At 44.2% G+C, this 13,778-nt stretch overlaps 1 protein-coding gene across 1 annotated transcript in view; it reads left to right on the plus strand.

Moving 5' to 3' along the window:
- The window catches only part of BRICD5 (BRICHOS domain containing 5), a 20,343-nt gene continuing 6,565 nt past the window's right edge, over nt 1–13,778 (plus strand). Inside the window, exons 1-2 of the mRNA XM_032231040.1 lie at nt 1–39; nt 1,266–1,397. Coding sequence (XP_032086931.1) covers nt 1–39; nt 1,266–1,397 — 171 coding nt within the window. The remainder of the gene's footprint in view (nt 40–1,265; nt 1,398–13,778) is intronic.

Raw genomic sequence — 13,778 nt, forward strand, 5'->3', positions numbered from 1 at the left:
ATGGAGGAGCAGGCCGTGGCCCATACCACTCTCCATGCAGTAAGTAGCCTTCCCTCCCCACCAGGTTTGTCCCAGGGAGGGCCACAGCCCTGACTCCCTGCCTGCAAGTAAGGGTCCCGTCTTAATGGTGGTGGGTGCTTTTGTGCACCAAAATGCTTTAGAGCTGCTGGATGCCCTGGGCTCCATCCATGTTGCCTCGGGGGAGAGAAAGGATGCAGCATAAGTGAAGCCCCTCCATCACTCCTGGGTCCAAGCGCCATTTGATAGGTTGAAAACTCAAGCAACCTGCTTGAATCTCCTTTCTCCCCACTTAGAGAACCATCTTGGAGGCACCTGCTAGCTACAAGGTCCCATAAGGAATTAATCTGCTCAGGTTTTCCACAACCAAATGTCTTGGTCTGGCTGCCCCTTCACATCTGGAAGGGAGAGGCTGAAGGTAGGGCTTTGTGTTGTAGGTGCCATAAGATGAGGGCTCTATTCTGAGAGCAAGTCCCACATTTAATCCTTTCTGGAAAAAGATCACTCAGGTAATTACATTTCTTCTTTGCTGCTTTGTTGTGTGTGTGTGTGTGTGTTCATGTATATAGAGATAGAGATATATAAATGTAGAGATAGACAGACAGACATAGGTAGATAGAGAGATAAGATAGATAGATAGATAGATAGATAGATAGATAGATAGATAGATAGATAGATAGATAGATAGATGATAGAAATAGATAGAAAGATAGATAGATAGATAATATGTAGATAGATAGATAGATAGATAGATAGATAGATAGATAGATAGATAGATAGATAGATAGATAGATAGATAGATAGATAGATAGATAGAAATAGATTAGATATATAGATTAGATATAGATATAATCAATTTGATAATCATAATAAGTCAATCAGATGTTTCATTTTTTAGAGATATAGGAAGACTGTACAATTTATAATTACATATGCTGTGGACAAAACAGCTGGGACAAATTCTCTAACTCTTGGAAATAGCTATAGCTTTTGGAAACTTACACATTAAGCAATGGCACAAAAGATTAGTCTACACTACCTTACATAATTCCGAAAAATAGAGGAGATAAACCGCTCCAATGCTGTGGTTTTCACGTAGCTCAAAAATAAATGTGTGATATCTTCACTGCTCAATCAGCTTTGCCCCCAGCCCAAAAGAATGTGGCTACACATGATGGTTATCAATGAAACCAACAATGGAATCCAGGCACTTTTTTGAGGATTCATTTTTCATTTTCTCCACTTAGGAAAAGCCCCTTCCAGCAGAATCCCACAGCCCCTCCAGGATATTTGGGGCCATCTTCTCCATTATGTTGACCTGTGGAATTATCTGCATCACGGTGGCAGCAACGGTGAGCTTCACCCAGGTTTCGCCCAAGGTAAGAGGTGGCCTTTTGCCCAGAGGGCTATTAGCCCCAGTTCTCAATTTTTTTGCAGGGATAGCTGAAAATTTTCTCTCCATCTGAACAAGTTATGGCTGCAGCCCTGCAAAGACCATGCTGAAGTCACTCTCAGTTTGAAGAATGGAAAACGGATAGAATGTCCTTCTGTTTAAGACCCTAGCAGCTGGAAGAAGAGAACTTTTTTTTAAAAAAGATTTCTTTTATCCCACTTTTATATTTTTTGTAAATAACTCCAGGCAGTGAAAATGCTTAGTATGTCTTCCTCCTCCTACTTCCCCCCTAACTACTCTGTGAGGTGGGTTAGGCTGAGTGAGTGAGTGATTGGCCTAAAGCAACGTCCAGCTGGCCTTCATGTCTAAGGCAGGATTAGAACTCATCACCAACAGGTTTCTATGCCAGCATCTTCACTACTACACCAAATTGCCTCTTTCTTCCTATTATCTTCCACAGATTGCCACATTTGTATAAAAGCATTTTCCCCCACCAAATTGTATTGATAATACAAGAATGTATATCTACATTCATAGAAGAATATAGAAGACAATAGAATCCTAGAGTTGAAGGGGCCTTTTGAGGCTGTCAAGTCCAACCCTCTGTTCAGGGCAGGAATCCAAATTTGGTCATCCCAGGCAGCCCCCTCCTCCTCATGACCCTCCCCTTGATAATCAGCTGCCCTATCAAACTGCTCTTAATAGCAATAGCTCTTAGACTTATATACCGCTTCATAGTGCTTTGCAGCCCTCTCTAAGCAGTTTACAGAGGCAGCCTCTTGCCTCCAACAATCTGGGTCCTCATTTACCCACCTCGGAAGGATGGAAGGCTGAGTCAGCCTTGAGCTGGTCAGGATTGAATTCCTGGCAGTCGGCAGAGTTTGCCTGCAATGCTTCATTTAACCACTGTGTCACCACAACTAATCAGCAAGAACACTTAGACTTATATACTGTTTCACAGTGCTTTGTAGCCCTCTCTAAGCAGTTCACAGAGCCAGCCTCTTGCCCCCACAATCTGGGTCCTCATTTTACCCACCTCGGAAGGACAAAAGGATGAGTCAATCTTGAGCCTGGTGAGATTCAAACTTCCAAATTGTAGGCAGTCGGCAGTCAGCAGAAGTAGCCTGCAGTACTGCACTCCAACCACTGTGTCCCCACACTCATTAATCATACAATTCCACAGAAATCTATGAGATTTAATCTCTGATTTCATTGAAATGTATGATGTTTAATCTTAAAAACTGGGGGTGGGTAGGGAGAGGGGAGAAGGCAAGGGTCTCTGTGCAAGACAAGAAAAACAACAACAAAGTGGAGATGAGGTGGAATGCATCAGATTCTGTTCCAAAAAGTGCCTCTGTGCACCCATGTGGTCCAGAGTACCTTTTTAGCATCCAGTTTGAAAGACTGAACAGTCCTACCAAAAGGGAAAGGACCGCCATGAAATGCTCAAAAACTAATTCTGAACAGGGATTCCCCTTCCTTGTCAATCCACAGAGAAGTGCCGTTTTCAAGTCCTAAAACTGGGAGTAGAGCAGTGGTGGGATTCAATTATTTTTACTACCGGTTCTGTGGGCATGGCTTGCCTTGGGCGTGGCGTGCTTGGAGGGCGTTGCAGCGGAAGGATACTGCAAAATCCCTATTCCCTCCCCACATTACTAACCTGCTTTCCAGCGCCATTCTCCTGTGCAGGGCAACAGAAGAAGACCCAGCCGATCAGCTGGGACTCCAGTCAGCTGGGACTCAGGAGGCAGAGAATAGATGGGGGCGGGGCCAGCCAGAGGTAGTATTTGCCACTTCTCTGAACTACTCAAAATTTCCACTACCGGTTCACGGTCCCTGATCATACTTCTGTTGGCCTTGGAGTTGCCTTGGCTGCACCCTCCTGCAAGGAGATAGGACCCATTTGTATAGTTCTCTCCCCCCATCCCCCAAGCACCAGATGGACCCTACTGAGTTTTAAGAAACTTGGGCTGTTCCTGGTGCAGTTGATCTAAGGCCTTGGTTATCACTCAGAATGAGAACCAGAATGAGAACTAAACTGCACCTTCCAGAAGAACTGAATGTGTCAGCAGAAGGGATGCCAAGAACACCTGCAGTAAAGCAAATTCTGACCCCATTCAATCCTGGCAACAGCCTTTCTCGAGGATTGTGATAATAAAGATTGTGTGGGGGGGGGGGATTAGCTATTTTTCTGCCCATATCACATCTGAAGAGAGCTGGTCAATAGTCTACTTAATATGACTTAGTTCCTTCTGGATAAGGAGGGAGCAATATTTGCAGAGTGTCAGCTGTCCCAACTCAGTCAGAAAAGAAAGACTCTTGAATCCATTATTAATGAAAACAGACTTAACTAAAGCCAAGTGGCTACAGAAGAAGCAAAGCCGGATCTGGCCTTTTCACGCCCAAAGCATATAGTTAACTTTCCCCTTGCTCCCAACCTTCTTCCCTGGTTATCTTTAAATGTCCAATTAAATTGTTTGGGTAACAGCCCCTGGCTTTACAGGCTGGTTCAGCATTCCATAAAGTGACCTTGGAACAGCTGGCGGCTCTCAGGGAACAGCACAATTTTGATTCCTCTCATGCTAATCCCCCCCTTTTCCCACCCCTCAGTCGCCCCCCCCCCCCGCTAAGTATGGCAGGCTAGCAGCAAGTGAAAGATGCCATAGCAGCATGGCAGCCCTGACACAGAGCCTCTGTAAGAACTGTTCCTGGCATCTGGATTGTGTGTTACTCAGATTCACTTGAAATTGGATTTTTAACCATGCAGATCCTAGGGCCATACCTGTGGTGTGATCTAGCAGGATTATTTGGGAGGATTGTGAGCCTCTTGGCCCTGGTGAGGAAAACAATGGATGCTGCAAAATCTCCATTCCCACTCCACTCTGGGGCCAGTCAGAGGTGGCATTTGCCAGTTCTCTGAAGTACTCAAAATTCCCACTATCGGTTCTCCGGAATCTGTCAGAACCTGCTGAATTTCACCCCTGGAGCTGCTCCAGAGAGGAGGGGGTCAAGCTCTTTTCCAAAGCACTTGAAGGCCAGACAAGAAATAATGGATGGAAACTGAACAAGGAGAGATTTAAGCTGGAAATAAGGAGGAACTTTCTGACAATGAGAACAAGCAACCAATGGACCAGAAGTTGCCTTTGGAAGTTGTGGGAGTTTCATCCCTGGAGGCTTTCAAGAAGAGACTGGACTGCCATCTGCCAGAAATGGTGTAGAGTCTCATGCTTGAGCAGGGGGTTGGATTACAAGGTTCCTTCCAACTCTGTTAATCTGTATTAATCTGTATGGAAGTCTGTCCATTGAAATCCGGTAACAGTTCCAGTGAGAAGCAGACACACCTTTTTCTGCACATCAAGAAAGAGCATATGAATATGTACAATGCAATCTTTGACTGTCCTGGTTGGTCAGGGCTTTTGGTTGTGATATGAAGTTGGCCATGTGGCGGTTAATGCCTTCTTCAAGGAGGAAATGGTTCCACCTGCTCTGAACAAGGAGTCATTGCTGGACACCCGATAACTGGACAATTTTTATCTGCTCTCCATTTTTCTTCCTCCTTGGGAGAGTTAGTGAGAAGACTTGATTGCCTTTAGCTCTGGAGGATCCTGAAAGAAACTGATTATCTGCATCCTTCCCAGTCAAGTTCAGAATCATTCACATCACTGAAATAGCCTTGATTGCACCCAATCAAATTCAGTGGAACATGGATGGAGGTGGCACCTCTACATTGCCCCTTGAGGACTTCCGGGGAGGGGCTGCCGCCGCCGGCAGCTTATCTGAGCTGCCTCCAGAGTTCTGGTTCATTATTTATTTAATACCTTAGATATCTCTTTTTTCAGGCTAGAAAAAAGCAGAGAGCAGTCGATTCAGTCGGTGAGAATCTTCTTTGAAGTTTGCAGGTTTTTTTTTTTTTTGGCTGTGAACGGAGGAAGAGATTCTGCCAAGGCTGAGTCATTTAACTCCGGTCAGATCTTCTCAGCTGTTTTTTACAGTACAAGGCAAGTGACCCCCCCCCCTCAGAACAATCTTTTGAAACTAGGCTATAGAAAATTAACACGAGCAGAGACCAACCTGAGAACTTTTTTTTGTTTGCTCTATCAAAAATACCAGCTTCAATGTTATAAAAAACTCTTTTGAAAAAACTCCTTTGTTTAATGGTTTTTAAAATGGCGATTTTACAGCTTCCGCATTTGTTATAATGATATATCTCCAACTTCTTGGCACAGAATTATATCTCCAACTTCCTGGCACAGAATCAAAGGAATAACCTCATATAAATTATTTAGCTTCACTCCCTCGAAGATCTTTTCTTATCAACTTCTAAAAGTTTACTGAAATTATTTTATCTGAAATCAACGCGAGCAGAGACCAGACTTGAAAATTTTGTTTGCTTTCTTTCTATTATGGCACCGAAATCAAGGTCGGGGAGACGTACTTTTAGCAATATATCTCAAGCATTTGTTACAAAGCCGCAGTCCTTACCTTCTACGCCCCCTACTGGAGATTTGTTAACGAAAGAATTTCTTTTTGAGACTCTTAAAGAATTCAGAGAGGAGATGAAGCAACTTATTTCAGATGTATGTGATAAGCTTGATTGCTCAAACAAAGGATGATATGATTGGATTTGTAACAGTATTGACAGATTATGTTGGTGGAATGGAAGATAAGCTGGAGTCTCTGGAGGAAGCCAACGCCAACCTGACATCCAAAATTGAAGTGCTGCAACAGAAAGTTGAAAACGCAGAAAAACAACTTGTTATGACAAATTATAAAAAGACAGAGCTTGCATTAAGAGTTAGGGGATTGCGTGAAAACGATCAGGAGAACTTGAAACAGATTTTTTCAGAGGCTTTCAGTCGTTTGGTGGGAAATCCGGGACTCAAATTTGATTGGCAGATCCAGAAAATTTACCGTCATAATTCGTGGGTAGCAAAACAGAGACAGCTCCCGAGAGATGTAATTATATATCTTGCTACAAGAGAATCCAGAAACGCGATGCTACAAGAGTTTTATAATACCAGGCTGCAAATTGATGGACAGGACTTGATTGTTTTCAAGGAAATACCACCTCAAATGTTAAGAGCCAGGAGAGACTATGCTTTTCTAGTTAAAGAACTCAGAAATCATCAGATACAGTATAGATGGGATGTGCCTTTTGGTATTATAATCACATTCGGTGAGCAAAAATATCGTCTTAACTCTGTATGGGAAGCCCGAGATTTTTACCATAAGATCTTAAAGGCGGAACATCTTGAATCACCTGGACTTGGAGAAAGACAAAGAGAAGGACAAGAGAAACAATGTAACACACAATTACAAAACAGGAAGTATCATTTTCCCCTTCCGGAAGAGCAGGAGACCAGAGAACAAGGACCCAGTCGTGCTCCTAGACGAATGGGAAAATAAGGTGGATTGCAGCAACATCTATGATCATTAACTATTGATTAAGGAGACATATATGAACTCATTACAAAAGAGAAAGCAACTATTTTACTATATCAAACAGCTTTAAAATGATATAATTCCTCTGTAAGAAAATTATATTTAATTAACTGACCCAAAATATTGGCTTAATTTTGAACTTGGTTAACATTCTGTGACTTTTGTTTTGCATAAAATGATATAGTTGTATACCGAGGAAGAGACATTAAGGTTGAACGAACTGATGTTGATTTATTTATTTTTTGGAAGATATATTGTATGGGATCTAAAAAGACTTAATGGATAATTTTGAATTTTCCTTTATATAAATTACTGATGACTTATTTTCCAGGGTGAAGGGCGGAAATCGTGGTGGTTCTCTTGGATCGCGGCCCAATTTGGATGGAGTTGGGAGGTGTGGTGTAGATGGGAGGGTAGTGGAGGTTGAATGAGAGCTTACTTTGAGATGGAACTGTAAAAATTGCTATCTGAATATACTGCTTGGAAGGATACATCCAGGGAGTTTGCAGGAAGGCGGAGCATATATGAGAGGAGTACAGATGAATATAAAATATATGTATGTGTATGTATATGGGCGTGTATATATATATATGTGTGTATATGGATGTATATGGATACAGATAGAGGCAGGAACGAGAAGAGCTGGAAGAGGAAACCGAGAGAAGAACTTGAGATGTGTTTAAATTGTGTCAGAGAGAAAGGAAGCATAAAAGACAAATTAAGGGTTTGGAAATAGATATTTAGATAAAGGGATAAGGCCCCTAGCTAGAGAAAAATTCTACTTGGTTAACTTACTTGGTTTTAATATATGTTGAAATCCTGCAGGTAATTAACTAATTAAGATTAGGAATGATATAAACCGCTTAGGGTTTTTTTTTCTTTCCTTTTTGTTTAATGATAAGAAGCTGAGCTCAATGTAGAGAGTTTATTGATTTTCTTTCTTTTTTTTTTAGTACTTTTTTCTTTTATTCTTTTCCTTTTTCTTTTCACTTTTCACTTACTTGGTTTTAATATACTCGAGACTGTGTTTGATAAAAAGCTACACCGGGTATGGGATTTGGGAAGTCGGAAGGGAGGGGGGATTATAGGGGGGAGGGGGGGAGGGGGGGAGGGGGGTAATATAGTTTATGTTAATCTTTAGAACAACAAGAATGCACTTGTATACTGTTGCCTTTTTCTTTTCCTTTTTTAAATTTTAGTATAAAATAAGAAGCCGAATACATCGATGGATAGTAGAAATACATCGAAGTGAGGAGTAGAGGGAAAGAAGAGAGAGGGGTAGAGAGGGAGTGAGAGGGGAATGGAAAGAGGGTGAGATGGAAGGGAGGGGGAGAAAGGAACGTTAGAGGGGGAGGGGAAGTAGAAGAGGGGAATGTTGAAGGGGAGAAAAGAAAGTTGGAGGGGGGAGAAAGAAAGGGTGTATGGAGGGTTGAAGCGCTATGTTGGTTTTGTATTTTGGAATATAAGAAGAGTTGTGTTTATTGCTTAATGTTATATGGCCTTAATCATGCACAGTATATATGTGATTGTATAAAATGAAAATGAACACGAAATAAAACTTTTTAACACGATACATTGCCCCCTTGAGTTAACAACAGGATTTGATGGAACTGATTATGGTATCATCGTAGGGCCGTGATGGCGAAATTATGGCACATGTGCCACAGGTGGCATGCGGAACCATTTGTTAGGGTGCGCGAGGCGTTGCCCTGTCAGCTAACTTCGGCCTTCTTTTTTGGCCATTTTTCGCATTCCGGAGTTTTTAGGGGAGCCTCCGGGAGAGCTGGGGAGGCCGTTTTAGCCCTCCCCAGGCTCCTAGAAAGCTTCTGGAGCCTGAGGAGGGCGGAAAATGGGTCCATTGTGGGCCAAAAGCGGAGGGGAGGGTGGGGGAGTGTCACACCTGCATGCGCACGGGGGTCACGCACATAGCATTATGGGTGTGGGCACGCCCGCGCATGGCCCCCCTGCCCCCCCAGCTTTTGGTATGCAATGGGGAAAAGGTTAGCCATCACTGTCTTAGGGCGTCAAACTCAAGGCCTGCAGGTCAGATGCGGTCTGTGATGTGGTTGGATCCAGCTCGCGGGGCCATCCTGGTCTACCCAACACGAAGAGGAAAGATCAGGCCAGCGTAGTTTTGGCCTGATCTACCCAATGCGAAGAAGAAACATGCCAGCAGTTTGGGGAGTGGTGTCAAGTTGGCCATATCCACCCAGTCAGCCCCCCCCCCAAGGTCAACCACAGCCCTGATGCAGCCCTCAATGACACCACTGGCTTAGGGGATTGGACTAGGAGTTGGAAGCACAAGTTTTGGTTTTACCAGTGAACCCAACAAGGACTATGATGTCCTTATGGCATATTTAACTAAATTTGAAGTACTTAAACACCAGAAGGCTTTCATTCAAGTATTCTGGTATTTGAAGTACTTTGCCCTCCCCTCCTTGAAAGCCGATATGGGAAGATTCCTCACCCAGAGAGCCAAGGCCTTGTGACTCTGGACGCATCCAAACAACTGAGGATGTGCGTCTACTACACAGCCTTCATACTAGCCTCATCTAATGCTTCTGCTCCTCGTTTTTTAGACTCATTTTTTAAATATATACTTTCTGTTTTAATATATTTTCTAGCATCTCTAAGAATTCTTTTCTTTAAACTCTGATGCTCTTTAATTGACTGTTCCCCACCTGCTTCATGTTGGTCCAGTGGTGGGTTCCGGATCCCGTCAAAACCGGTACGCTGTGATGGGGCCAGGCGTCCACTATGTGGACGCGTGCTGTGCGCAAATGTCCCAGTTGTTTTTTTTTTATGTTTTTTCTTTTTGATTTTTTCTTTTCCCACTGGTGTGGGCAGGTACTGTTCAAGATTATTACTTTTATTAATATCTTTAAATAATAATTACAGTCAAATGAAAATGGATATATGATAATGCTTGAGTTAATATGAGTTATGTTTGTTGACCGTGGAGGAAATGTACCAAAACTTGTCTGTAATTGATTGATACATTTTTTACAGATGTAAAGAAAGATGCTGTACTTGTTTTAATTAAAATTAAAAAAACATTTATTTTAAAAAAAAACCGGTACGCTGTGATGGGGCCAGGCGTCCACTATGTGGACGCGTGCTGTGCGCAAATGGCCCAGTTGGGTCAAATACAGGTAAGGACGATGGACGGGCTGGTGTGCCCTCCGGAGCACCGTACTGGAATGGTACCTGGTGCTCCCACCAGGCACCAGTATGCCCCATAACTCACCACTGCTTTGGGGTTTTCTTCTCTCTCTGCTCCTATTTAACATCTACATGAAGCTGATGGATGAGGTAATATGCTAATACGTAGCAATTCTATACTGATTCACTGTGCTTTACAGCCCTCTCTAAGCGGTTTACAGAGTCAACCTCTGGCCCCAAACAATTTGGGTCCTCATTATGCCCACTTTGGAAGGTGGGAAGGCTGAGTCAACCTTGAGCCTGGTGGGATTCAAACTGCCAAATTGCAGTCAGCAGAAGTAGCCCGAAGTACTGCACTCTAACCACTGTCCCACTGTGGCTTATAGTGTTGATTGTACCAATTTTGCATCTATGCTAAGGGTCAACCAGGTGAAGCTACCAGGTTGTGTGTCTGTTGTGTGTCTATTTGTGACTCATCAATAAGATGGAAGATGCTCATTTGGCTCATTGTATCTTGGTAGTTGCAATTGTTTCTTAATCCCTTTGGATTATTGTTTACTGCCCACAGTTCACTGCAGAGGATTAGATGGCCATATTAATTGTGTAATTGGCATTAAAACAAATGGCAGAGGGAGGCAGCCTGCTTAGAGGAATCCGTATTTGAAGAATTTCCAGAATCCATGCTTTCAGTCTTGGCTCCAAGAAAAAAAAATACTTTATGGATGAAGCAATTCCATCACCTTTACAAAAACGAAAAGAGCAAGAAAAACCCATGGTTTTATAGACAGAATAATTTTAGAAGAAGCTGGTGGCCATCGGAAGTACTGGACAGAATTTCTCAATGCAATTTCTCAACACAACATCAATGACTTATTGATTCAAAATGGGGTGGAAATATGCCATCATTTAAAAATTTAAGTAATTGGAGGATTGAAATTGCTTGGAAATACTGATCAGCTATAATATATAAACAATATATTACAACAACTCAATCAACAATATAAAGCTATTTTCCAAGGCACCTGAAGGCCAGACAAGGAATAATGGATGGAAACTGATCAAGGAGAGATTCAACCTGGAAATGAGGAATTTTTTCTGACAGTGAGAACAATCAATCCATGGAACAGAAGTTGCCTTTGGAAGTTATGGGAGCTTCATGACTGGAGGCTTTCCAGAAGAGATTGGACTGCCATTTGTCAGAAATGATATAGGATCTCCTGCTTGGGTGGGAGGTTGGACTAGATGACCTTCAAGGTCCCTTCCAACTCTGTTAATCTAATCTATTTATTAAAATTTTCAACTGCCTAACTCTGAGCATTTTACAACACACTAAAATATACAATTTGAAAAGCACACAATCAAATCAAATGCAAAACCAGGATAATTAAGAAACCATCTCAAAGACATCCATTCCTGGGTATATTTCCATCGGACTCTTTGCTTCCTTTAGAAATGGAAATAAAACAATTTTGTATACCTTAATTCTTGCAATTACATTAATATGAGTTCTGGGTGTAGTAGTTGAGGTGCCAGTGAGTCTGAATCCCTCCTTAGGCATGAAACCAGCTGTGTGGCCTTAGCCTTGGAATGGAAGCAGCCCTCACTCAAAAGTCCCCCCCACCAAAATTACATTAATGTTTACCAAGAATCATTTTGTATTTGTATTTGTATTTTATTGGTCTTGTATGCCGCCCACTCCCGAAGGACTCCTGGCGGCTTACAATAAACAAGGGAAGGGGATAAATAGACAAATAGACAAACAACAATTTAAAATGCACAACATTCATAGTTACCGTGGGGCTGGCTATTTCAACAGCCTGCCTGAGCAGCCAGATCTTAGTGGCTTTGCGGAAGGCCAGGAGAGTAGCCAGGGTCCGGATCTCCATGGGGAGCTCGTTCCAGAGGCTGGAGCTGCAACAGAGAAGGCTCTCCCCTGGGAAGTCGCCAGCTGACATTGGCTGGCAGATGGAATCCAGAGGAGGCCTAGTCTGTGCGATCTGATCGGTCTATGGGAGGTAATTGGCAGGAGGCGGTCTCTCAGGTACCCAGGTCCGATGCCATATAGGGCTTTATAAGTGACGACTAGCACCTTGAAGCGAGTTCGGAGACTAATGGGTAGCCAGTGCAGCTCACGGAGGATAGATGTAACGTGGGTGTACCTGGGTGCACCCACGATTGCTCGCGCGACTGCATTCTGGACTAGCTGAAGTCTTCGAACACTCTTCAAGGGCAGCCCTATGTAGAGCGCGTTACAGTAATCCAGTCTTGAGGTCACAAGGACATGAGTGACTATCTGAAGGGCCTCCCGATCCAGGTAGGGTCGCAATTGGTGCACCAGGCGAACCTAGGCAAAGGTCCCCCTGGTCACAGCCGACAAATGGTGTTCTAAAGTCAGCTGCGGATCCAGGAGGACTCCCAAATTGCAAACCCTCTCTGAGGGGCGTATAATTTCACCCCCCAGACTGAGAGATGGAATACTTGGCCAATCTTTGGGAGGGAACATCAGTAGCTACTCGGTCTTGTCTGGATTGAGTGCCAACTTGTTTACTCCCATCCAGACCCTAACAGCCTCCAGGCACTGGCACATCACTTCCACTGCTTCGCTGAGTTGGCACAGGGCGGACAGATACAGCTGCGTATCGTCCGTGTATTGGTGGTACTTAATCCCGTGCCGGCGTACGATCTCACCCAGCAGCTTCATGTAGATGTTGAATAGGAGGGGGGACAGGACCAAACCCTGCGGCACCCCATAATTGAGGGGCCTTGGGGTCAACCTCTGCCCTCCGACCAACACCGACTGCGACCTGTCCGAGAGGTAGGAGAACCACCGAAGGACAATGCCTCCCACTCCCACCTCTCGCAACCGTCGCAGAAGGATACCATGGTCGATGGTATCGAAGGCCGCTGAGAGGTCAAGGAGCACAAGGATAGAGGGGTGACCCCTATCCCTGGCTCGCCAGAGATCATCGATCAGCGCAACCAAAGCAGTTTCCATGCTGTAACCCGGCCTGAAACCCGACTGAAAGGGATCCAGATAATCGGTTTCATCCAAGGACTGTCGGAGTTGCGAGGCCACCACTTTCTCAACAACCTTCCCTACAAAGGGCAGGTTGGAGACTGGACAATAGTTGCTCAAAATGGCTGGGTCCAGAGATGGTTTCTTCAGGAGGGGTCTCACCACTACATCCTTTAAGAGGAGCGGGAAAATTCCCTCCCAGAGAGAGGTGTTAACTATCGTCCGGATCCAGCCGCGTGTCACCTCCCTGCTGGTCGAAACCAGCCAGGAGGGGCACGGGTCCAGTATACAAGTGGAGGCACTCACCGCTCCCATGGCCTTGTCCACTTCCTCAGGAGAGACAAGTTGAAACTCGATCCATGAAATATGCTGAAGACCTTCCCCCGGTACCTCGGCTGGTACCGTGCAATTGGAGTCCAGCTCTGTCCGAATCCAAGCGACTTTATCCGTTAAATACTGAACAAATTCCTCAGCTCTACCTTGTAAAGGGTCATCCGCGTCCCTCCCTTTCAAGAGGGAGCGGGTTATTCTAAACAAGGCGGCTGGGCGCGATTCAGCGGATGCAATAAGGGCGGCAAAATGCGAACATTTCACCACCCGTATTGCCACGAGAAAGGCTCTCATCAGTGCTCGGTCTGACTCAGATTTACTGGCCCTCCAGCGGCGCTCTAGGCGTCTCTTTTGGTGCTTCATCTCCCAGAGTTCCTCGGTGAACCAAGGAGCCCTCAAGCAGAATCAACTGACCAA

This window comes from Thamnophis elegans, chromosome 14 (assembly GCF_009769535.1).
Source record: "Thamnophis elegans isolate rThaEle1 chromosome 14, rThaEle1.pri, whole genome shotgun sequence".
NCBI lineage: Eukaryota > Metazoa > Chordata > Lepidosauria > Squamata > Colubridae > Thamnophis > Thamnophis elegans.